Source organism: Fringilla coelebs (genome assembly GCF_963513975.1).
Source record: "Fringilla coelebs genome assembly, chromosome: 3".
NCBI lineage: Eukaryota > Metazoa > Chordata > Aves > Passeriformes > Fringillidae > Fringilla > Fringilla coelebs.
In genome coordinates this window covers 83,020,506-83,046,501 of record NC_140030.1, presented here as the reverse complement: position 1 = coordinate 83,046,501, position 25,996 = coordinate 83,020,506, and the positions used below count along the sequence as shown (strand labels likewise).

General features: G+C 36.9%; 1 protein-coding gene across 2 annotated transcripts in view; it reads right to left on the bottom strand.

Moving 5' to 3' along the window:
• Positions 1 to 25,996, bottom strand: part of PLD5 (phospholipase D family member 5) — a gene marked incomplete at both ends in the record, with an annotated part of 165,134 nt that overhangs the window by 58,156 nt on the left and 80,982 nt on the right. For both annotated transcript variants that reach the window (XM_084202186.1, XM_084202187.1), the window contains one exon: positions 1,035 to 1,203. In XM_084202186.1, coding sequence (XP_084058312.1) covers positions 1,035 to 1,203 — 169 coding nt within the window. The remainder of the gene's footprint in view (positions 1 to 1,034; positions 1,204 to 25,996) is intronic.

Sequence of the window (25,996 nt, the reverse complement as noted above, 5' to 3'; positions counted from 1 at the left end):
ATAAGCATTCTAAAATGTAGGATTTGCATTACATTTTCTATTCATCTGCTCACCTTATATTTTCAGTATTCTAAATGGACATGCAGCAAACTTTTTCTGAAGATAAGTTAATGTATGCTGCTCAACTAGGCTGCAGTCTATTTCAAAAGAAGCAGAATATAGTTGGTTAGAATACCAGGATTTGCCTATTATCTACCAAAAGGCATTTTTTTACTGCACCACATCAACAGAACCAGAAAGGAAAGCCAAGAATTTATGCCACAGTATAACAGTTGATTCCTTACAGTTACCTGGCTGTCATTTTAGCACCATTTCATGTCAGCTGAGTGGCTCCTTTCAGCAAAGAATCTATCTAGTGGAAAAGAGGAGATACTCTCAGCCCATCCCTTCTTTGATATCTTAGTTTCACAACTGATGCTAAATGGAAACCTTTCTCTGACCATATTTTTAAGAGGATTCCTCTCATGAATGAAGTGGTGGTTGGCACAGCATCACTGCAATGCATGTCTGCCTTATTCACTATGATTTATGATTTGTTATCCTGTTTTAATTGCAGAAATCTTGAACACTGCTCCCTCCCAAGACTAATTTCAAAAAGCTATGAATCATCTGATACGATATTGTTCTTTGTAAGTGTAATTCTATCCATCTATTTGCCTGGAGAATTAATTCACATGCTTGCCTTTTATTTCATCAGTAGCACCAAATAGAAAATAATCATATAGATTTATGAATATTACCAAATAGGTAGATGTGCTAATATAAATACAACTTGACAGCTTTCTTAAGGTTACACAATGTCTTTCTTTCCTAAGATGGAAGTTCTGTAAGTATATGTTGAATGTTATAGAGTCCAAGCACACCACTGCTCTTAAAAACTTTTGTATTGGCAGGAAAATCCCCATAAGAAAATGATCTTTAGACTACCCAAACAAATAGTTCTGCTACAGGGAAGGGTTTTAGTTCTGTAAAATTAAGTTTGACAACAAGAACAGACTGTTAAGGTCCCACTCTTTTGTTAGGCTAGAACATACCTGGCATGCTGATGGATGACTGTGATTGAGGTCCCACTGGGAAGATACTATGTCAACAGACTTTTCAGCCATATTAAGCAAATTCATCCAGCCTTGGAAAAGAGACAAATGGGATGGTGCACTGTCTGAATAGTTGATCCCTTCAGGAATATTTTCCACGAGAGCAACCCTGAGAATAGATAAGGAAAAAATAACCACTTAACAAAAGCACTTTTCTTTATTAGAAGGCTCCAAATTGTAAAGAACTTCAGATTTTGGGCCTGGGGTTCAACATCTGCTCCCAGAGGCTCTCAGAAGTCTGCCACCCTGTAATTCTCTCTGAAGCATCTGACTGTCATGCTCCACACTTCCCAGAACAATGAAGTGCAGAAGTGACCTACTGCTAATGTAGCAAAGCCAGTCAAGCTTTCAAAGCTCTGCAAAATTAGCTTACACAGGGAAAAGGTTATTTCTTATAACACAGTAAGTGGGAACCAGTCCTTAAAGTGAGCATGGGAAGAATGAAACAATCTCCTTTTACTTTGCCATTCTCATCTCTGAATATAATTTCTTCTTTCTAAGGAATTTGACAAGAGGTACACTCCTGGCATTCTCTTAGGTCTGCTTTTACAGCTGACAATTTATTACATGGACGTCTCTAAATATGAATTCTCCCTTTCCAGCTGCTCGAAGCTACCCAATTTCTCGGCTTTTGTTTACCTGTGTAAGGCTCTAACTGCGACCCAGTTGTTAAAAAAAGAATTATGACCTTTTAGTTTCTTGCTCTTTTTGGAATGCTCTTTGATCTTACTGTCTACAGTATTCAAAACATTTTCAAATTAGAGTACACAAATTCATATGGATACAATCACACCCAGGCAGCCAAACAAGCATTGTAGCAAACAGCTCAAAACACACTCCTCTGCTTTAGGGGAATGATGTGTTTTATTCAGCACCTCACTACTAGATTTCCTTAAATTGCAGCAGGTAAAGCTTCTTTCTACACTCAGTAGAGGAATTTTAGAATTAAATAAAGTCAAACAACTTCTTCAATTCTGTCTTTAGGTAAATAGAATAAATTTTCATATAAATGCCTCCAACATCTGCCACTTCCACTGTGAATGATACAAACCAGATGTAGGAAAACTGTAATAGGAACTCGGAGAACGCTCCTCTCTTATATACAAGTACATCAAGCATTTCCACACTGGTTTTGTACTTGTCAATAGTGTTAATTATCAACTCCAGTAATATGAATATAATTTGTAAACTTTAAGTAAATCATTATTACAAAATTCCAGGGTAAAAGAGATTTGTACATGTTTTGACTCTCAGATTAGTGCTGTATATACTATTAATTCAGTTCATCCTAGAGGGTTCACATGGAAACTTTTAGAGCTATTTCAGAATATCAAGCACATTTGTAAAGTGAACCCATGAAAAGACTGAAGATTGGTACTCTTAAGCAATGTTAAGAAAACCAGCAAGAACTGCGATAAAGTAAACTGGTGGTCATTATCACACCCAATCTCCTGGCCTGGCAAAAAATCCCACCATCCAAACCAGAACAGGCACAGCTCCTCCTGTGTGTTTTCTTATTCCCCCAAATCTGTCAAACAATGTAGGTATCACTAAGCTGCAATTACCAATGACACTCTCCACAACTTTCTTTGAACACACTCTTCTTTTTATTAACATTTAACTTAGCTACATTGCAGTAATGGAGTTGGAAATCAGCAAATAAGCTGCAAATTGTTAAAAACACAACTAGATTTTTAAATGTCTTTAAAGTATATATTCTATTCTAAAACATTCTACCTACCTTGTTTACAAACTTTCTGAAATAACTAGTGCTCTAAAATTTGAGTGCCCTTTTTAAAAAAATTAAAAATAAAATATTTTACTCTAACACTCAGAGGTTTAGGTTTACTTTTGCCAATAATCCTGTTACAGAACTTCATTAAACTTTGGTTAGATCCCTTGAAAGCCTGGCTTGTTCTTTTCAGGAGTTAGAATTACAAATCATATTGCAGCTCTTAGCATGCCCATGTCTCCAGAACCTTTTTATGGAGAGTTATAGGATGGCCACTTTCAAAGAGTGAGAAATTGAAGCTGAGACTACAAGGACATGAAACCACCCTCATAATCCAGTTGCAAAGATCAGAAATGAATGCACCTCTTTCTGAAATCTTCCATCCCCAGCTCAATCACATCTAGATACAGTAAAGAGTTATTCTGAGTATGCTTCAAATACATTCTTAATACCAAATAATTTTTTAAAAATAAAATAATGTCAAATGCAGTTCTGATTTAGCTAGAATTTAAAAGTGCGCATGACTCCCTTGAACAAGTAGTGACCAAAATTTCCCAACATTAGAATATTGCCTGACATACACAGTGTTTCCTAGTGGAACCCATGCAAATCAATTACACAGGAGCCCAGAAAAAGATTGATAGGACTGAATCTGTCACAATCACTTCCAGTGGTTTTAAGTAGTGTTTCCTATAGGCTGTACTGAATTTCATCAGCTTAACTTCCATCTGAAAATATCAGCTTAACTTCCACTTCTCCTGTCTCTTTCTCTGGCTGAGAGCCGCCAAAAACTTAACCCTGCTCCAGAAGGGCTAAGATGATCTGGAGGTCATGTCCTTGTCAAAGGAGGGCCAATGTCAGCAGGTTGATCAGTACATCATCCAGTCAGGTTTCTGCATATTTCCAATATCTCCAAACCCAAAACTCATCATATTTGAGATGACAGACCTGACCCAGCCAAATACATACATGTTTATTTCTGACTTCACATTATTTAGGTGTGCATTAAGCTATAATGCAGGAAGAGTTCTGGGTCATTGCTGTTCACATACATTTTGTTACAGATACATCAAGATATTCACAAAAATTTGGCTCTTCCTGATTTGTCATGGGTTAAAACTTTTTACTTTTTCAAAGAAAGTAGCAAGGAAAATTTACTGGGCAATAAGGAATTCAACTCCTCCTAAAAGGACTCTTGCCAAGGACAAGATGCCTCTTTGCAAGGAAATTTGTCCCGACCACTGGAATAAACTTGCTCTTCACTGGGAGAACATCTCCCAACTTTTAAATCTGTGTAGCATTCACCAGGCTATGGGACCAGCACTAAGTAACACAAATGACTGACAGCTCCTGCCATTGTATAATTTGGGTTTGGTTGTCCATTAGATGCGAAATGCATTCCAGTTAACCAAACTGTTATTCACAACAGACAGTATCTGGTAATATTTTTCCTATTCTTCCATTTTACCAAATAGTAAGTACAGGGAAGTGGTCACAGCACCAAGCCTGAGTCCGAGAAGGGTTTGGACAATGTTCCCAGGAACATATGATTCTTGGGATGTCCTGTGCAGGGCCAGGAGCTGGACTCAATGATCCTGAGAGGGCCTTTCCAACTCATCATATTCTATTATTCTACTTTAGCAAAAATGAAAGAAAAAAAAAGAAAAAAAAAAGACATTTCATCTAGCTAGGGCACTAGTTAAAATATTGTTTTCAGAGTATAGATTTCTCTTTAATAATGAATAGATTCTGCCATAAAATTCTAATGTAAAAACCCAATACCAAGCTCAGAAGTAATACAAAAAGCCAAGCACCAAGTTTTTATACTAAGCGATCTTGCCTTAATAATATTCCCTTTTTGTTTGGCACAATAGCAAAGTTCCAGTACTTAGTCAAGATGAGTTTTGTTAAAACTTCTGTGCAAAAATTTGAGTTTGCAAGCCCCAATTCCATCAATGAAAGCTAAATTTAGCTTTCATTCTTGTTTCAATATGACCAACAAAGAGGTTCTTCACATACGTATTACAAAAATTTCCAGAAGAGAAGGTCACTCAAAGACCTTGAGGAAAGTTAGACATAGTGACATAATTTATTCTTATAAATTCTCATCATTTATGCAAAAATGGCATATTAATGAAGCAAACCACAAATGTACCACAGTGATGAAAACAGATTTTTCCTATCCTCAAAATCATTAGCAGATAACCTTACAGCTGTTGAATGAAGATGTCCTTCCCCTGTCTGATTCCCTGGTGCTCTGTTTTATCTGACAATGCCAACATAGGCTTGCGTCTTCAGTTTTACAGCTGAATATCCTCAAAACTACCTCACACAGACTGAGAAAGCAATATTACACAATTCCTGTGAAGTTAGAGAGACAAGGGTCAGAGTGAGATCCAAGCTCCTCTCAGCTCACAGAAATGGGGAAATAGAATGGTATTTAATGCCTACCACAGAACAGACCATGACCTCAATAATAGGACTCTTCTGAGCTCAGCTATGGCTTGCATTTAGCAATTCCAAGTGAATTCTATACTTGGTTAAGGATTCTTGTTCATCTTTGACAGTTCTTTGGTCAGAAAGCAAGAAGGTTTGTTTCGGATGTCACACCAATTTGCTCCTCAGAAACAGGGGTTCTTAATTTAGCACATGGGTTAATTAAAGTAGAGAGGGCTAGGAAAGTGAAAATAGACAGATGCTATATGTCTGTCTCTTAAAAAAAATCTGGGGCTATTCACAGAAATGTGTAGCTTTGCCAGAAAACTTAGCTCTGAAAATTCACTAGTATAAAAGCAATTTTTTTGATGGTTCACACCATATTAAAACAGCAAACTCTGGAACATTATCTCAATCCACAGTCATCCTCTAAAGAGAACCCAGGTCATATGTACTTAAGCATCTCTACATCATCTGAATTTACTCACCATTAAAGGGAAGAAACTTAGTAAGAAAACACTGCAATGATTTGTATGAGGCAATAAAGAAACAAGAGATGAAAAAAGACTTTAGCTGCTCTATTTCAGACAAGGGAGAGAAAAAAAAAAAGAAGATAATTGAGAAAGGTATGTGAGTTCTGCCCCTACACTATGGTCCTATTTAAAGATACCCTCTTGTGACCCCTTTTTCTTTCTTAACCCAGAAGCCCTGGAATCACCATCCCCTGGCCTGAAGGACCACATCTACTCAGAGTTCCAGTTTTGCTTATAACACCAGTCTTAATGCTTATCCAGTACTTTCAACTAAGGCTTTCACCATGTCTCTTTCAAACCCTCCACATCCTTCTTCATCACATCTCTTCTACCACTCTTCCCCCTCAGATCTAATCATTAGCTGTCATCCTGGCCAAGAGCACCTTCTCTTCAGTTCTCAACTGAACCACAGCTCCAGCTCTTGATTCTGAAAGAGATTAAGAAATGCCCTTCTAGACAGGGTACAGTTACAATTTCCAAAAGATGCAAAACAAAGTCTGTTTTCTGGGTTCACAGAGAAAATATCCTAAAAAAATAGGGAAAGTATAGCACAACTGTGTTTGGATATTCTACTTAAAGACAATGGTAATGATTTGGAAGATCAAGTGCAGTAAGTCTGCTTTGAGATCAGAACTGGTGCATAAAAGTATCTATCCAGCATATTTGGATAATTACATAGTATATCCAGTAAAGAAATGCATGTGCATTGCATGTAATATTACTTTGTAATCAATTACATCTAATTCTTCCAGTATAAGTTACAAAATGTGCTATCACATACTTATGCTATGAATTTCAATTTTATGTAAAATTCATCTGACCCATTATAAGGAATTCAAGACAGAGCACCAGAGCTAAAAGTGAAATGCAGAGCAGCTAAGATAGACTTTACAAAGGGCTGTGAGCTCAAGCTCAGTACTCAAAAGCACTTGGACTGTTAGCATCTGAGAACATATCACAAGTTCTGTAACAGTCCTCTAACACTGACAGTGTCAACTGGTGAGGCACGTGTGTGTGTGCGCGCTTGTGCATGTTTGTATGTGTGCAAGTGCCTGAGTACAAGGACACTATGAGAGCTCTTTGGTGGCATTTACTTGTCTGCTTTTTGAATTTTAGTCATGAAGACCTTGATGTCCAGAGACAAAATCTTGGGATGATGAATGCTTGGTTCAAGATTATTCTTTGAATTAGATCTGTGGTGAATGAGGATAAATTCAGGTTTATGATATTACATTAAGTATATTTTTCTGCAGACATGCAAGGTACAAAGTCTCATTTGAACATTTCCAAGTATGTGGTAGAGCAGACTAGAGTGGTGTTTAAAATGAAAGGCTGTGCTGCCTTAAGACAAAGAGGGCACACCGGTCCTGGGTTTCTGCTCTGCATTACAGGAACCAGTCAGTGACTCCTCACTCACACTGCTCACGTGGGCTGGCATGGCACCAGGGCACCTTGACATAAGAAAGGGTCCCAGCAGCTCACGCCACAGAAGTGACTGGACTGAGAAAACACAGGCCTCTTCAGTCAAGTGAGTGGCTTGATTCTTTTAAACATGCAGCTGCAGAAAGTGGCTGTGGCAGAAGAGTGAGAATAAAAAGCCCTGCCAACTTCAAGTATTCACTGAAGTCCAGCCTTAAGCACACCAGTTAATTCCTGTAATTAGAACTTATACCTTTCCCCTTCTACCGCTGCCTCTTCTTTGCACTTAGCTTCTTTTGTTCTTACTGGTCCACAGAAGCAATTGCAGTATGATAACTATATTTCAAAACATATTTTAAATCCTCACCACTTAGGCCTTTTTAAATTGTTTGTAATCAACTTGAAGATCACTTTGTTTCTGCTGTGCCCACATAATTGTTTTTGTGCCCACTCATCACGATGTCTGGAAGACAAATACAGCATGCAGACATGCACGGCCACATCCATTAATCTTGGCGGGTTTTATGTCCCACATTCTCGGCTGATACAATATAGAAAATAAGATTTTCAGTCAGCACTTATGTCAGTGGAACAATATTGGTTTTTACCACTTAAAAATTAGACTCAGTTCTGTAGCTCTGTAGAACAAATAACTAGAAGCACTCCTGGAATACCTCTTCGCTTTGAATTGTCCCATGGATGTGTGAAAAGGACGATACCCCCCCTCTGATACCACCATCTTCTGAAGAATGCACCAATAATAAAATCCTTCTGTGATGAATAACACAGTAGCTGTGTTGTAACACACCATAAGCACAAAAGCTTTAAAAGAAGAACCCGCTATACAAATTCACCAGTCATCCAAGGTTTAAACCTGCGAATGATTTCTAATTAAACACATTTTAGATGATAAAATGAAGTTTTCACAGTTGCATTTCAGATGCAGCTTTCAGTTCCCAAAGGCAAAACTGCATGCAAAAGAGGTAAGAATTGACCAGATGTTTCACAATGTCACTTCAACCTCCTGGGGACAGTATTTCCCTGGAGTCAATGCAAATCTGAACCTTAGCTGGAAATTCAATCTAGCCTGCCAAAATCATTTTAATACTGGAACCAAGATACCAGACATATAAAGTATCAAATGAAAAAGGAGCACAAGAAAGAATGAATAGCAAACATTAAAGATCTTCATTTATTTTACTGACATGACTGATATTTGTCTCAGTTCAAACAAACATATAAATAAAGTACAATGAGCACAGAGCCTTAAGCAGCCTTAGGACTTTTCATATGATTTGTGCAGACTTAGGATTTCTTGTGAATGATGCAGAACAGTCCACTCAATACTGTTCTTTTTTTCTACACTTTTACAAATCCAGGTGCATACCAAAATAATCCTTATCAACTGCCCCTTTCTCTCTAAATGTTGACACAAGGATGTTGAAATACAATTGTTGTTTCCATTGTATAAAACTATTTAGCATCATTAGGACTCAATAAAAAACCCTTATAGAAGAAGAAGAAAAAAATTAGAATCTAATGAAAGGGATCAACAAAATACATATAAAGGCCCTTTTGGAATAAAATATTGTGTGGTCTTGCTTCAGGTTTCTAACTTTGTTATGCCTGAACCACAGCATTAGCATTCCTCTCTAAGAATACCTAAATAAACTAGATATTTTAAAATCATTTCAAAAGCAAATTAACTTCTCTGATTGTTAAAGTCTACATATACAAGCAAAATAAATCTGAGAACTAATAAGTATCAACAGCTGAGACTGTGAAATCTGTAACTGGTAGAATTGTCATCATAAGAATGCAGAGAACCAAAGAAGTCTTTAGTTTACTGAATTGACTTTTAATTTACTGGATGTAGAGTTTAGTCTTCTAGACTTCAGTATGGCATTTCTCACCAATTCAGTAAAATAAGTTTTTTCACAGGTCCTGAACATACAAATCTCAGAAAAAATTATCCTCTTTTTTATACCTTCTGTAACCATTTATATATATACTTATCAAAGAGATAAAAACCTAGTATGCGAGAACATATGAATATTTTATGGAATAATTATAAATATTGCATTGTTTATTACTTGGATAGAATTTTTTTACACCAGCTAAGGAAAATTACATTATGAAGCTGAGTAGCCAAGCCATCAAAACAGAAACAAGCATAGCTACATTTAATAAAGAGAAGTGTAAAAATATAATAAAGCTAAAACCGATATATTAGAGATTTAGTGTTGATCTTAAATTTCAATTCTGTATATAGATTCATGAAGAATAACGTTACTTAATACCTGAAATTAACAACAGATTAACCACAGACTTAGTGAAGGCTGGTTTGACTGGAAAAGCACTACACTATTCCAACACTATGATTTATTGTCCCAGCTTTCCCATCTTCATCTATGAGAATCAGTGCCTTATGCCGTGAGGGAAGAATTACTTGTTATAGTGACAACTAGTACTGCAATAGTGACAACTACATTTGAATTTCCAAGACACAGAATGGATTTCCATTTAGGAAACATTCAGATGTTGCATCTAATAATTTAACTTCAGGTGAAATGTTGCAGGAACTGATGAGCACTTGATCACTACTATCTAAATCCAGCCTGTGTTGGCAGTTCTTGAAGCCCCACTGTGCTGTTTAATCAGTAATCAGAGCTGAAGCATACCACAACTTTCATACTTTACCTAAAAGTTCAGCACAAAGATAAGTACATTTACTAAACATCCTAATGAAAAGTAGAATGTTTGATAAGGCCACAAGAAATGTCAAAAAGATATTATTTGAACCAAACTGGCACAGCCATCATCACACTTTCCCCATGTTCTGATGGAAGTTGACCTTTCAAAATTCATCAAGTCAATAGAAAAGGCAGCATGCACCACATTTGTGCAATTCTGTGGTTGCTGTCAGAGCTTTGATTTGTGCTCATTTAAAATGGAATAATGCCTATATTTTCATCAGAAAAAAAAAATTCTTAAGGTTGAAGTAAATCTTGTGTTCTAGCAAATCTTATTTCACAATCTCATGTTTGAATTACTTGAATTTTTTTTTAAAATGAAACACCAAGGCACTTTTATGTCAAAGAAAGCAACAGTAGCTCTAGGAACCAATCATTAATTTTAGAGCACGCTGTAGCTGAATTTCACATACAAGAAGGCACAATACAGAGGTCAAACACTGCAGTGTTCTGCTCATGGCTCTCTTTATGCACAAGAGATATAAGCCTTAGGGATATGTGTGAAATCTATTTAATGGACACAGACTAAGAACAGAAACTGCCATCTGTTCCTCGTATATATTTGGGGTTTCTGTAAGACACTTCCATTAGGCTATTGTTAGGCTATGATGAATCATGACAAGAAGGTCTAAAATTTGTCTGTGATACACCCCTGTCCTTGTCATGTCTAAAATGTGCTACAAAACTCTTCAGCACCCTATCACGTGCCAGAATAACTTCCTTTCAGACTGTGATATCACAAAAGTGTTTAAAAACAACAGAGGGAAAACAGCTTGCATTTTGGTCTTATTAAAAAAATTCATCACCAGTGAAGGCTGTCATATCAACTTTTGCATGTGACTGAAATTTATTTGGGGTCACAACAGCACTTCAGAGTGTTGGAGCTCAGATCTACTCTGTCAAACTTCAAGTAGCTTAACCAGCTTCTCTATGACTGTTTTATTCTTTAGCTCCCTTATTTCTCATAAATTCCCTCATTTTTGTGCCCAGATGCTTATTCATTCCAGCTCCTTGTGGAGCACTTTCTGAGAGGGAACAAAGACAATTCCTCTCATGGTTATCCTTCATTGTGATGATGTTTTATAGAATGAAACTTAAACTTTGTTGGTAAGTGCTCAAAATGCATCCCTTTGAATGAACTGTAATTCTTGTAAGATTTTCTTTCTTTTTATTCTTGAGAAAAGAAATGCTGTGAGGAAGCCAGAATGGAATCAGCCAAGTCCTTTTGTGGGGATCATTGGTTTTTCTAAAGACAATAGGCCTACTCTTGTATTTTTTTCCTGGGCATTCTCTGCATTAAAAAAGCTTGCTCCAACCATGTGCCAGCTTTTTTTTTCCCACCATCTTTTGCTCTAGATGCGCCCTGCTTTGAACTCTACCACTCTCGTGGCTCCTTCTCCCCTTGCCTCCCTTTTCTATGTATTAAACCCTAGATGACCTCAGTTGTTTTGCTCCATCTAGTTATTCTTCCCTTCAACAAATTTCTTCCAAATTATATAATTGGCAGAAAACCTAATACTGTTACTAAACCTCCATGACAGATCTGTGCATTCTATTCTGTTTCTCCTCCTTATCTGATTTGTCCAGGTGGACAGAAAGCTCTTATTAGTGGCACTTCTTGTTACTTAAGCAGTAGTGACAAAGTCGGATGAATTTTTTGGCAAATTCCTAGGAATTACTACATTAGAAAGAAGCAGCACGGGCCTCTGAAAAACTCTGCTGACAATAAACATTACCCAGGGACATGCTTTTAAGTACTGCTACCTAAATTGTCATAATTCAGTTCTTTACATAAGATGCCTCACACAAATCCAATCTGGCTTATTGTTTTGGGTGGAAGTTTTTTGTGCATGGCTTTTTCTTTGTTTTGTTTTGTTTTTTTTTAAGGGGGTTTACAGGTAACTTGGCAGATTCCTAATTACAAGAAACACAGTAGTAACAACTAAGACTAATTACTATTTCTAATGATAACTCTTTGGAAGTTTCCTGCAACTTTCCTTTAGTTGCAGCAAATACAAAATCAGATACATCGCTTTAAAAATGGAACCTGTGGACAGTGTGTAGGACCTGAAGTAGGTATTCCAAACTCAAATGGAGAAGGTTTCCTGGGTGATCAAGTCTCTCTCCTTGCTACTTCAGGCAATGTTTCATAGGCTTTCATTCTTAAATTACCACAGAATCACAGAATATTCTGAGTTGTTAGGGACCCACGAGGACCATCAAGTCCAACTTTTTAAGTGAATGGCCTCTAGAGGGATTGAATCCAAGACCTTGGCATGCAGAAGAGGAAAAGATAATAGGACAAGCAAGAGTTTTTACCACCGCTTGTCATACTGGAATATTTTTATCTTGCTGCTTTCCTAGGCAGAAACCTGCCTCATTTGATATCCTTTTACCTGCTCTAGCTCATATCCTCAATAACTGAGATCCCACCCTGTAATTTCTCTCTCCTGTACTATTTTCACGGATGACAATAATTTTGCTTTTTAGCTGCCACCCTGCACTAAAAGTCAAGTGCTTTTAGTATCTTTCTCATTAAAGCAACTTTCCACTTCTAGAACCTTCTCCTACTAAGCACGAGTTCAACCTTCTTGATTACTGATGGTCACTTACACACAATATTCCAGATTAAAACTTATTGATACCTTTCAAAATGGCATGAAATACTTGGCACTTTTCTTGCCAGATATAAATAGTATTGCATCTACCTCTAAGCAATCCTATCTAGTTTTATTACAATTTCCCTAAGGAATTGTTTCCCTTAAACAGCATAAAGATGTAAAATCTAGTAAAATTTCAGTTGGACTACTGCTTGGGAGTGACAAAAATTGAACTGTTAACCAAAGCGGTAGTTATATCCCCACGAGAAGCCAAAATATGTATTTTCAAATTCAACAATTTGAATAAAGTGGTTTTCTATTCTCAGCATACGGGAAGGGCATTTTTTTATCATTCAATTATTTTCTGCCTTCAGAAAAAAATCATTTGTTGTTCAATTTAATTCTAATGATCTCTGCAGGGAAATGTATCTTTAGGAGGCTTTACATATCTTTAGGAGGCTTTATAGCCAGCTGCCATTCCCTATTATTGTCATTTCCTGCTTCTGCATGACTACTGTAGTCTGTAAAATTCAAAGAGAAAAATAAAGTAAAAAGATACCAAGAATAAAGAAGTAAACCAACTAAAAGCCAGATGATGCTGAGATGTGTAAAAGGCATAAGAAAAAATCTTTCTACAACTCTGTTTTAAAACTGTAAGCAACATGTTCCAATAAAACAGCTGACACTTGAAGCAGCTTTTTCTCCTACTTGCTTCTAAGAATGTTTACTATTATTTTCATATAATTCATGATCAGACTAACCTCAGAACTTCAGGATTGATAAACTCCACAAAATATGAAACAGTAGACATGTTAGGCAGGGACAACAAAAAAAAGAGGCAAAAATAGAGAAAATCTGTGAAGAACAATTTTGAGGTGTTAACCCAGTCCATGCAGTAAGAAATTGCATGAAGGGATCTGCAGAAAAAAAATGCAAACATTAAGAAATTGTGCTGAAAAGATTTGGGATTAATCCTTAACAGGAGATTAACGACTGCCAGAATCACCTCTGTCACTGAATTGTAGGGAAGGCAAACACTCCTCCAAGAATGCACACAAAAAGCTCACATGACTATAAGGAAGAGCACCACTGCAGAAGAGAATGATGAGCTCCAACTGGCAATCCAGTAAACAAAACAGCAGACAGTATTATTAAATAGTTCAGGTTAGGTGATACCCCTGGAGGTCATTCAGTCTAACTTCCTGCTCCATGTAGGTCCTCTTAGAACAGGGTGCCCATCATTTTGCTGGTAAAGTTTTTGGTATTTCCAAGGATGGAGATAACACAATCCTCTCTGGGTGCCTGTTTTGATCTTTAACACTCTCACAATGGAGAAAAATTTAAATTTAAGAACACGATTCTATGATAATGACTAATGTTTTACAGCGATTTCAAGCAACCCAAGAAATCTAATAAGGCTTTTCATTCAATCCCAGTCTATGAACAGTCCAAGAACCTGTGTCAATAATAAAGTAAGATGTCTCGTTCTAATCCTCATTCTTGCTTTTCCTCTGCAAACGAATGATTTTGAGTTTTGCAGTATTAAGTGACTTTTCTGTAACTCCAGACCATAAGATCACCCCTTGCCTTCTATGATATTATCCTGAACTCCCAAATTCTTTCAGTCACAATATTTCTCATCCTAATCCTTGAGCACAAAATACACTCATAAGGATAGGAAATGTTACTGATAATGAGCTGTACAATGCAGAGTCCCCAGGCAGTGCAAAGAAGAGCTGCTTTATTGCAAAACCCAGGTCTTTTAAAGCAGTCAGGCCTTTATCAGTTATATAGCTTTAAATCATAACAAACATAATCCAACTAACTATACCATACACCACAATGTGAACACATAAAGGTTATATAACTTGTTTTTCTACCTCTAACTCAGCTGAGTCACCTTCCCAGAGTCCTCTTCTACTTAGCTGAAGCAGCAGGCCTGAGCCATGATTTTACAAGGGTAACAAGGGCCTTATTTTATAATTTTATAAGGCTTTACCTATATGCAACAGTGAGCATCACTGATTCTCAAAAGACACTGCTGTACATTCCCTGTTCATGATGTTACAGTACCACTGCTGCCCTCCCCTGTGGTAATTTCTCACCCACCAAGAGGTTTGCTCAGACTGATAGAGAGTTCATCTACTGCCTTACCTTGCTACAGTCAATTCCTTATCACTGGAAATTCATTAGTCTGGTAGAACCTACCTCATACAAAATAAAGGGAATTTTTAATCCCTCTTTCCAACATCTGCATTAAAGGATTGTATAACACTGAAGTAAAATTTAAAGGTTGGGGTTTTTTTTAAAGCAGAAGAGATGTTAACTTATAAACACTACCTGGGGAAGCATAAAATTTCAAGTAACCTATTCCAAAGAGACCTGACTTTCATCACAACAGATGAAAGAATTTTTCTTGACTTAATCATAAATTATAATGAGCAAATTATAATCAGTAAATTAAAGCAATACAGATGGGATGTAGAAAATTCACTTGCGACAGCAAATGAGATGTATGGAGATGATTAATTAAATTATTACAGAACAAAACCAACTGTAAGACAAGAAAGGTTGATACGTAAAACCAAAAATAAAGCATATTTCAAAGGAACTTCAATAGGAACACTAAGTAGTAAAGCATTCCCTAACATACTCTAGTGCAGCATTTGTGTTTATAAATTAATGTGGATATCACAACTAGAAATCTCTGCATAAAAAAGGTTCAAGATCAGAGGAACACAAAATGTCCTATTGTTTTGCCTAATACAAAGTGATTAGATATGAAACCATCTTATTTTGATTCAAAAAGAGAAAAAAACCTCTACATTTATTGGTTACTCATCACTCAAGCTAATCCTTTTCCTATAAAAAACCCTCAGTATTATTTAATTTTGCCATTTCTGGTATTTTGTGGACCTAAAGTTTCTCAGTTAACACAACTAAAGGCAAATTCATCAGGACTGCCTGCCCATATAGACTAAACTACCACTCATTCTCTTCTTATTCTGTCTCTAATACTTTTCATAAACTGTGTGCTGTACTATCTTCTCATAAACAATTTATCCATGCTTACTCAAAGAATAAAGATTGACAAGTCTACATTGCTGACATTTTACTTTCCTGCTGTAAAATAGAAACATCTGAAGAAAACTCAACATTTTGAGATAGGAATTGCTTTGCTCCATTCCAATCTTCTCAGGAGCTACATTCACTCTAGTATAATTCCTTTGGTAGATACTGCAGAGATATAATGCAAGATTATTGCATCCAACATTCTCACAAGTTCAAGACCAAGTTCTGTCAGGTATAGATAGTGTCATTCTTGGTTTTGTGCAGTATCTTACATATCCTGTACAAGAATACATTGCACACCATATTAGGACTATGTCAAGATAGAAAGATAGATGAAAGGACAGTCAAATATGATAGGTTACAAATGGTCTAATTTGTTTTTCCTAGGCCTTACTGGTAAAAACACCTAGAGCCTCAACAAATAACCTACAATTCAGAGTAGAATGCCTACCACCTTATCACAAAATTTTTTGAAGCTACTTTCCCAGTCTACCACTAAGGAAGATGATGTTTTGGAAAGAGGATATTGTTCTGAAGACTTCAGATCTCTATTCCCAAACCCAGAGAAAACTCAGGACTGAGAAGGAGCAAGGGAGTTTGTTTCTGTGAGGTGCTACTTCAGTTATAACTGATTATAAATGTTTTAACAATATCTGTCTTGCAGGAAGAATTTTGATGACTCTCTTTAATCAAACCATGCATATCAATGGAAATGCTATGGCAGGAAAAATGTCTCAAAGTATGTCTCTGTCCCTTGGTCCCAGTGACTACCAATAAATAACACAAATTACTAATAACCTGCACAGCACCTTCAAAACAAAGGTGCCCTTTACCGATGCACCAAAGACAAAAATGGAGACAACACCACAGAGAATAAGAGACTCTAAAAATCTTTATATTAATGGTGATGGGAGAAAGAAAAATGGTAACACAATATCACCTCTTTTTCTCTCCTGTTTGTCCATTGGCAAACAAAAACTTCTCACAAAAGTGATAGGTTTCCTCCAGCCCTCCCAGGTGCAAGCCAACTGTTTATGGAAACTGTTCACACATCCCTCATGTGTCCCTCACCTGAGGAGGCAGATGGTGGATTGTGATGAAGCAAAACAAATTAAAATCTAGGCTCCCTAAAGTGAATAACAAAATGCCTAACACTTCATTTGGAACAGAACTTAGCTCCAACTTACTCATTTTAAATAACCTCCAGGAAATATACATAAAGAATTCTGTAGTAGTTCACTTTTCAAATCCATTAACTGTCTGTTTGATCTCATTATTAATCAACTTTAGTTAATTCTGGCCCAGCAATTTTATGCGCCTCATGATTTTATGCATATATAAAAAAAAAGAATAAGTAATTAGTATCTAGCAGGATTACAAATGTTCAGGTTGCAAGGAATTAAAGTTTCAAGTGAATGATTTTAACAATCTAGTTTAAATGGCTATTGATAATCAAAAGCACTGCAGAAAAAAAGCTATTTGAGGCTGTGTAATATCTGCTGTAAGGGACAGGATCCACTTAGGAGCAGCCTCATCAGTGGGCCCAAACACACAACACATAAAATTTAATAAATCACTTTCTCTCTACACAGCTGCTCATTCTATGGGTCCTGTGAACTCTGCATTATTTCCTACCCACAGTTTCCACAGACAGCACAAAACACACCAGAACCCACACACCTGGCTACACGCCTGATATGGCGATTAAGAGCCCATCCAAAAGGGGAGACGCAAAGAAAAGCTTACAGCTCAGCTCACCTGCTTTCTATCTACTGCTCACTGGCTAAAGACAGGCACACACATCCTCACCTGGTAAGGAGAGGTCATGAGCTCAGCAGTGTGAGCTCTGCTTGGCTTTATCTGAGCATATTTCCCAGATCAGTAATTACCCAGAGGAATATTTCAATTGTGAAACCCAATTTTGCCGAAGGAAAAGATGGAGACATCTGCTAAAAAGGCAGCAGTGTTAGAAAAGCAGAGTAGAGTACAAGAAACCTTGCCTGGTTGGATTTCATTTTTCATTAGAGCAATTTTTTAATAGATTTAAAAAAACCCCAAAAAACCAACAACATAGATTATGTTCTGTGCTTCAGCTCCTAATTTCTGCAAAATTTGCATTTCACTACACAAGGTGTGGTTTGGGATGTGGAACCAAGGCCAGCCAGCTCCAAGATGGACCCAACACTAGCCAAGGCAATGGCAGTAACACTTCCAGGATAACACAGTTAAGAAGAGGGGCAAAAACAAGTGCAGGAGGAATTGCAGCTGGGGAGAGGAGTGAGACTATGTGATACAAACAGCCCTGCAGACACCAGTGTCAGTGGGGACAAAGTGGCAGGAGGTGCTCCAGGCGCCACAGGTGAGATTTCCCCTGCAGCCCACCATGAGGCAGCTCTCCCCCTGCAGCCCATGGAGGTCCACAAGGGTGCAGAGATCCACCTGCAGCCCACAGAGCATCCTTAGGGAAAAGCAGGTGGATGTGCCTGAAGGAGGCCGTTACCCTGTGGAGCAGGCTCCTCACAGGACCTGTGAAGCTGTGGAAAGAGGAGCTCCATGCTGGAGCAGCTTTGCTGGCAGGACTTGTGACCCCATGGGACCCACACTGGAGAAGGGGAAGAGTGTGAGGCGTCTTCCCCTTGAGGAAGAATGAATGGCAGAGATAACGTGGGATGAGCTGGCCACAGCCCTTTCCCATTCTCCAGCACCACCAGGGAGAAGGAGGGAGAGAACCTGGGAGTGAAGATGAGCCTGAGAAGAATGGAGGGGCGGGGGAAAGGGGTTCTTAAACTTTGGATTTATTTCTCATTCTCTTACTTTGATTTGATTGGTGATAAATTAAACTGATTCCTCCAAGCAGGGTCACTTTTGCCCATAACAGTAACCAGTGTGTGATCTCTCTCTGCCCTTGTCTTGCCCTTGAGTGTTACATTCTCTCTCCCCCACCCGGCTGAAGAGAAATGTGATAAAGTATCCTTGGTGGGCACCTGGAATCCAGCCAAGGCCAACCCACCACAGCATTTTGTACGGTCTCATTCTGGCGTTATTAAATGGTGAAAAACTTTTGACCACAGAGTTAAAAACTTCAAAAACAAATACTGAAAAGAATATATTCTATTTTAACTGAAAGAGTTGTTCAGGACAGGACTTACTCTTGTGCCTGGGGAAATTTTTAACAACATTCCACTGACTTGTTTTAAAGTATCATGACCAAGTCTTAGGTAATTAGGGTTGTCCATGTTTTGAGTTCTGAAGAGATGAGAAATAAATAATTTACAATACTCCTTTGACCGGACAGTTTCTATCCTATTTGCCCTCCCTCTCCCATGAGCTGTATTCTGACTCAATTAATAACAATTTTTATGATGAATGCTTTTCAATGCTTTATTTGCCTTACAAAGCATTCATAAAAGAATTCTTTCAATATAAAGTTACATCTCTTTGCCAAAAAATGGTTTTGCCTTTTCTCCCCAAGTCTGTTGCAACATAACTTCCTTTACCAATTTCCCTTAATCCTTCAGGTCTTGGCTGACGGAATCTCAAATATATTTGAAGTCACCAACTCAGTTTCAGAAGTTTATGTTGGCACATCCTCACTACTTTATTTTGTTATCCAGGTTTTGAAAGTTCATTCTGGAAATCTATCCTGGCCAAAAAATGCACTTGGATAATAACACAATCATTACTGTCACTTAGAGAACAGATATAAAAAATTTAAATTATTCTCATTTTATACTCTCTATATTTTTTCCTTCTATCTGGCTTCAAAGAATAACTAGATTAATAAAATGACTGTTTTATTTGCCACTAGCTCAAAGAGAATCAGAAAAATACAATTTTTACCACAAGCCTATTTATAACAGAAAGGGGCTTTTTGACACCTTACAAACATACACAGTAAAAAAGCCATCAGTCTATAATTGCATGTCTGGAAAATTACTAAATCTTTGAGAAACTACTTTGATCCCTGGAAGAACAAAATTAAAGTAAATATGAAACTCAAAAAAAAGGTCACCATGTAAGTATGTGTATTCAGTAAGATCAATGAAAACTACAAAATTATAAATTCCAATAGAGGTTATTAAAACAAAAAGCAAGGCAAGCAGGACAGATCTGAATCAAACACTGTCAACACCCTTCCACCCCCCTAAAAAACCCCACAGGCAGAATGCATAAGAAGCCAGAGGTGCACTCCCAATTGCCATGGTGCATTCAAGCTTTCAAGTTTAGGACCAACCTTTTAGGTGCTGACACTTGGAAATGGATTTGGCTTATTCCTGTTACTCTCCACTCTGCAGCATCAATGAAAGCAGAGAAATATGAGATGCAGACTCAAGATAGTAGCACTGTGAACAGTATGACACAATGTGGGGCACATTTTGTCTAAAAAATACTTTAAAAAATACAGTACTCTTTCAGTAGCAAATAGACTCCAGTAAAAAAACAGAGATGGTCTTCAGTAGCATCAAAGTGATGTTGTGCCTTTTAGACACAACTGAGCACAGCTTAGCATGGACACTGAACATCCCTAAACTTGCTCAGACTCCAATAAGTAAATCTCTAATGATACCCTAAAAAGGAACAAAACACCTGTGCTGTATCAAACATAAAACTTAAAGAGTATAGCATAATACTACAAAACCTGAGAATACCAGAATAAAATAGTGAAAAGACAGTTTAAAAATACTTTTGCTATGTTAAAGAAATCTCAATAATTCTAGTCTTTGTTTCAAAGAAAACATAGCATGCTTAGAAAGATTTTCTGTAGGCCTCATGCATGAAGCTAAAGAAGGATTTTATATATTTTAATCAAATTAATTCAAAATATTGTAGGTTATTATTTGATTTTTAAAAAATATATGGCATTTAATCTAGAAGAAATTAAGTAAGAGAACTCAGGTGTAGACTTTGTGGCCAATTAAAATTTAATGAAAAAAATTATAAAGCATTTTAGTTTGGTTTTTAAAATGTAATTTGTTGTTACATTTTAATGTATTATTCCTCTGCTCCTGATATGGAATAGTAATTTTCAGTATCAATTAAAGTTCATAATACTATTTTACATTTATGAACTCTATATATCTTCTAGACAGTTCTTCCTTAACTCCTTCATTATTGCTGAATTTTAATTCTGTATTTAATAACGGCATTGCAATTGCAATTTCAAGAGCTCTGGTGAAAGAAGTAATATGTTAGTTAATTAAAATAACAATGTATCTTGCATAATATAGAGGGACGTTTTAGCCAAGTTTTCAGCCCTAGAGAGTCTGAACTGGAATACATAAGAATCACATTGCTAAGTGTAAATCCATCTTTGTTAAAATATGGGAACATGAAAAATTTACCCATTATTATATTTTGTCATTTCATCTACTAAAACCAAGAAGAAACAGCCACATAACTTGTAATTACACTGTTGTTATGAAGTATATCAGTGAGCCATAACAGAATGATCTCATGAAAAAGAAATTACTTCAGCTTCAAAGCGTATGAAAGCCAAAAATAGGCATTGTTTTCTTCTCCTCAGCACGTAAACAGATTGTCCCATGAGGGTGGGACTGTATGAAAATCAAACATTGCAAGCTTGCTACTACAAGTCAAATAACTAAAAGACAGCAAACAACTAAAATGAGGATTAGAACTACAGTTGTTTGTTGTAAAAAACCAGACAAACACAAAAGCCTCCATCAACAACAAAAAAACCAATGAAACCTTCCTGACATAAAATGCAATGCTGAACATCTCCCACTCATGTCCCACCCCTCAAAATAACAAGCTCTGTACAAATTACATTGGGGGCCTTTTATCAGTTTAATAGTTTAATTCTGTATTGGTGACACATCAAGACTGCACTGAGCTGCACTTTGTTGACTGACCCAGGGTTTTTAGGTGCCTTTGCTCCCAAGCATTCCATGAGGATATAATTAAAAAAAAAATGTTGTAGGTAGAAGACATCAAAATACATTTTTCTATCAAAAACTATCAAGACCCAAATCTAGAAACCACATACACAAAGCACCTTCTTGTATAAACCCCAAAAACTGAATGGCTAAATTATTAACTACCTGGAGTTGGACTTTACTGTAGCATAAGAAGCAACAAAATCATGAATGAACACACATGAATAAAAGAAAATTACTGCAATTTTTCAGCAAGATGCTGCTATGCATTAGTAGAAGCCTTTTGCTGCTAGTTAGTAGTCATACACAAAATAATGGCATCTGTAATGAAAATCCCTTTTCCACTGTTGTCTTCAAATGCAGAGTAAAGTTTCAGCAGCTTGAAAATGTTTTCTATTTTATCACAAATTGGTTCTTTTTCACTGCAAATTGGATATGTTTTTTAAAAGCCTACTGAATAATCAATGAAATAGGAAAATTTGTGTGATTGTTGCACTACTTTAGTGCCATGCCAAAATACAGACTTCCAAGTAGTGCTGAATTTATGACAAATAGCTTGCATATTAAATAAATCCTACGTTTAACTGAATTTGAGTCTTAATGAGAAAAATGCTGTTATTTTAAACATTAATTAAAAATATTCATTTCACTCTCATGTTAATAAAAAAAGCCCAAAAAAAGCAGCAACTAAGTATTTAAAATAAGGTAAATTTAGGGGTGCAGGGGGAAAAAGTAGCTTTAAGAGATTAACTTTTCAAACAATGAAAACACTTGGTAACACATGTGTCTTACACTAATCTGGAAGCAGTTTGTGATGTAGACTCTCTCTTCAAACGAGAGACCAATCAGAAACTTTACTCCAGTACAGACTTGCAGCAGTATTTTCAACTTTCAACTCAGGAGTCACTGCATTCAAACCTGGTCATTCCAGATTCAGATAATTAGCAATACCCAGCAGGCAGACTCAGAGAGAAGAAATAAGCACCCAAAGGGTAGAGATGGAGACAAGGAGCCCCAACTCGTTGCTGGTGCAAGCAGTGGTCACAGCACATTTTCCTACAGTCACACTCCTCTCCTACCCATGGTCTGACGGAGGGGAGTTGCGAGAAGTACTTTAGGAAAGAGGTGACCACAGTTCCCCAAAGAAGAAAAATGCCTGGCAGTGAAATTTAAAGTCTCAAGGGGGACATAAACAACCATGATTGCCTCATTAGCAATGTGATAGAGAATTCAGTTACTCTGGCTCCATGCTCTGCTCTGGTTGATTACTATCCTAACTGCTTTCATCTAATACCAGTATGGGTCCACCATCACACCAAGCCAGAGTGAGGTGAGCAGTGCTTTGCTTTTAGAACACTTAACTTGAGCTGCTTACCCAACAGAAAAGAGCCTTCTTGGACTTTTAACTAATTATAATAGTAAAAAAATCCCTGCTGAGAATTTGTTCCTCAGAAAATAAGGAAACATCCTTTCTTTATATTTTCTCTTTCTGATACAGAGATAGGTAATTTTTATTTAGCTACATTTCATGCAGTCAGGTATTCTGCACAATTTCACGGCTGGCCACTGTGCATGCAATGCGATGACCTTCTAGTATTAGCTTTCTAAAACATTGACACTAAACTGTAGAATGATATTTACAACACACCTCATTATAAAAAAAAGAGATGGATAGAAGAGCTCAACGCCTTGCCACTGCTTTTGACCTTGAACAAAGCCTAACACAGAATATTTCCTGAGGACTGAGGAACAATAACCAAAGGTTAGTTGTTTTTCCACTCTAACTCCAGCTATTTTGTATTCCTAATTTGTCACTTATGTATAGGAAGACTATCCCACACTAGAGTCATTATTAATAAAAGGCCAATCAGCATTCTTGCCTCACTAGATGGCAAGACACATAGGAAGTCCATTAAGCTTGAATATGTCAAACAAATGTCCCTCTTCATTGTCACATTATTAGCAACAGTATGAGTTCAAAGAATGGAATTACCTGAAACCTGGAAGAAGGGAAAAAAAGGTACATACCATCATCATGATGGATTGCTGGATCTGGAGAGCAAAGGAGAGGAAAAAAGAAAATGCAACAACAACAATGATTGTTATGAGGACAATTTATTTTCCATATGAAATAAATCAGTTCCAAATAAAAGATTGCATTTAGAAAATGGTTGTTTACTCTGATTTTTGTTACTGTTTAAACACTGCACCTATGTGCCTCCCAAAGAAATTAAAAGAAAATAATTTGCTGTTTGTAGATAAGTCTTTGAATTTGATTAAATGCTTTTATTATCTTTAGTATTTTTTAAAATAACCTCATCTTGGTTATAACTAAAAACAGTAAAGTCAGAATTTGTGAGCTAAGGCTCTAGACACAGCAGTTCCAGTTTACTTCCAGACAAAAGATATCATAGAAACAACTAAAACCTAAGTTTTTTGTAAAGAATATACAGCTAACTCATTCTTAGAATTGGTACATACATGTTATTTATCTAATAGTGTACTAGGTCAATATAAATATGGAAAACTTAAAGAATTTTTTTTTTTATTATAACACACAAATACTGCACAAATATATCAGGGTGACAATGAAGATAATGCATACAACTTTAATACCATAAGACAGCTAATTAAACTTCAGTATGGCCCTGATAACTCCTCTATCTTGCAATATGGTTGCTTAGATAAGCTTAAGGATAAACAAGTTTGGTACAGCAACAGATTATCCAGCTGATAGGTCTTTGATTACCAAAGGATTACAAAAGAATAAGCAAGTCTGTGGTTGCTGAGATCAAAAAAAGCTAACCTACTCTCTTGTAATTAGCGCACGCCTTCAGGGTACATTTGTGCCAACACCACTGAGCTTCTCAAACAGTGTTAAACATCCCACATTTAACATTTTTCAGTTTCATCCCACTGTGGGAGGGTACAATTTTTTCTACCTTTTTCGTATTTTGCTCATATCAGTGGGACTTCCACAATGTGCATGAAACACTGCAGACAGCTCTATGCAACCCAGATTTGTCTGAGTAACTTGTGAGAATCTTGTATGCTCCTTTCCTGACTATTCAGATTAAAATTAGGCAATACTGAGGTATACATATTAATCCCATATTTATGTACTGTTGAGATCACTACAGAAACTTCACTACAAAGAGCTCCTGTTTCTTGATATTGCTGAATCAAGAAATGCTCATTAAACACCCAGTACGCACCTCAGTAATGTTGTAAGAATGGACACAGAAAAGACATTATTTTGGCTTATTATTTACACTTGTGTAAAGCATTCTGAAGGTGGTAGTGACAATCTTCAGAAAAGTAATTTGCTGAACCGCAAAGTAGCCCTTTCCAATTCCTACCTTCCTTGTTATGCATCATCTGATGTTAAACTGAGAGCTAAGAAAAAATTCAGCAACATAAATACAGCAACACAGATACAGCACAACAATGCAGATGACTGCACTTCAGAGAAAATTTATCATGCACATTATGCCTGAACAGCTCATTCAGGGCAAAGGAGGACTAGCAGAGGAGGAAATTATTGTATTGTTTCAATAGAAAGTACATTACCACAGTGGGAAGAAGCAGAAACATCATCAACTCCTCCCTTTTTTTAAACCGTGGTTAAGGGAAGAAAACAACATCCTTTGAAACAGTCTTGATAGTCAACTGTTACACAGCTGTTGATTATTTCAGATGAGAGATGAAGGAAAAATAATTTTTAAATGTTCTGATCTGTCACTGTCTTTTCTAAAATCCTCACAAAGCATTCACCACTACTTTCTTTTGCAACAGAAGACATAATTATCTTAGTTAAAACATCTTGCTTTTAAAGAAAAAACAACTTCCTTGGCTCAGTACTCTACTGACTGAGTCATGGGCAGCACTGTGTGCATTTGACTTGGCCACTGTTCTACAGAGCATCAGTGGGTACAAGTAGATAAATTATCTGCTGAAACACAGCAGACCCTTCTATCCTGGGCTCTTCTATAGAGCTTCTAAGTACTGCATGTAGGCAGGTGACCTCAGTGCCACTTGTGAGCCTAGGAAGCAGTCCTTCCTTCGTGCACCAGCAGAGCAGAACATCACCTCTTAGCCCATTATTTTCTCTTTAAAAATAAAACTTAAAAAAAAAGCACATAAAGCAAACCCTTTGCACCAAAGTCCTCAGGTGACTGAAGATCCAAAATACTAGTGAGCTTACTAATGGTAAAAGCTTCCCTCCCATTGCTTAAAACTTAGCATTCCAGCTGTATCAACCACCCTAAATCCTTATGCAGCAGTGAAACATTTTGAAAAGCATTTCTTGGCATCTTGCCCTTCAGCACAAGAAAATTTGCATTTTTACAGCATTTCTGCCTGTCAGCAGTACAACATTTTAATGGGTTTTGCAGCTGTGGGGAGAATTGAGAACTGGTCAGCGGATTCTTATGGCAGACTGCTGAGAGACAAGTGCCTGA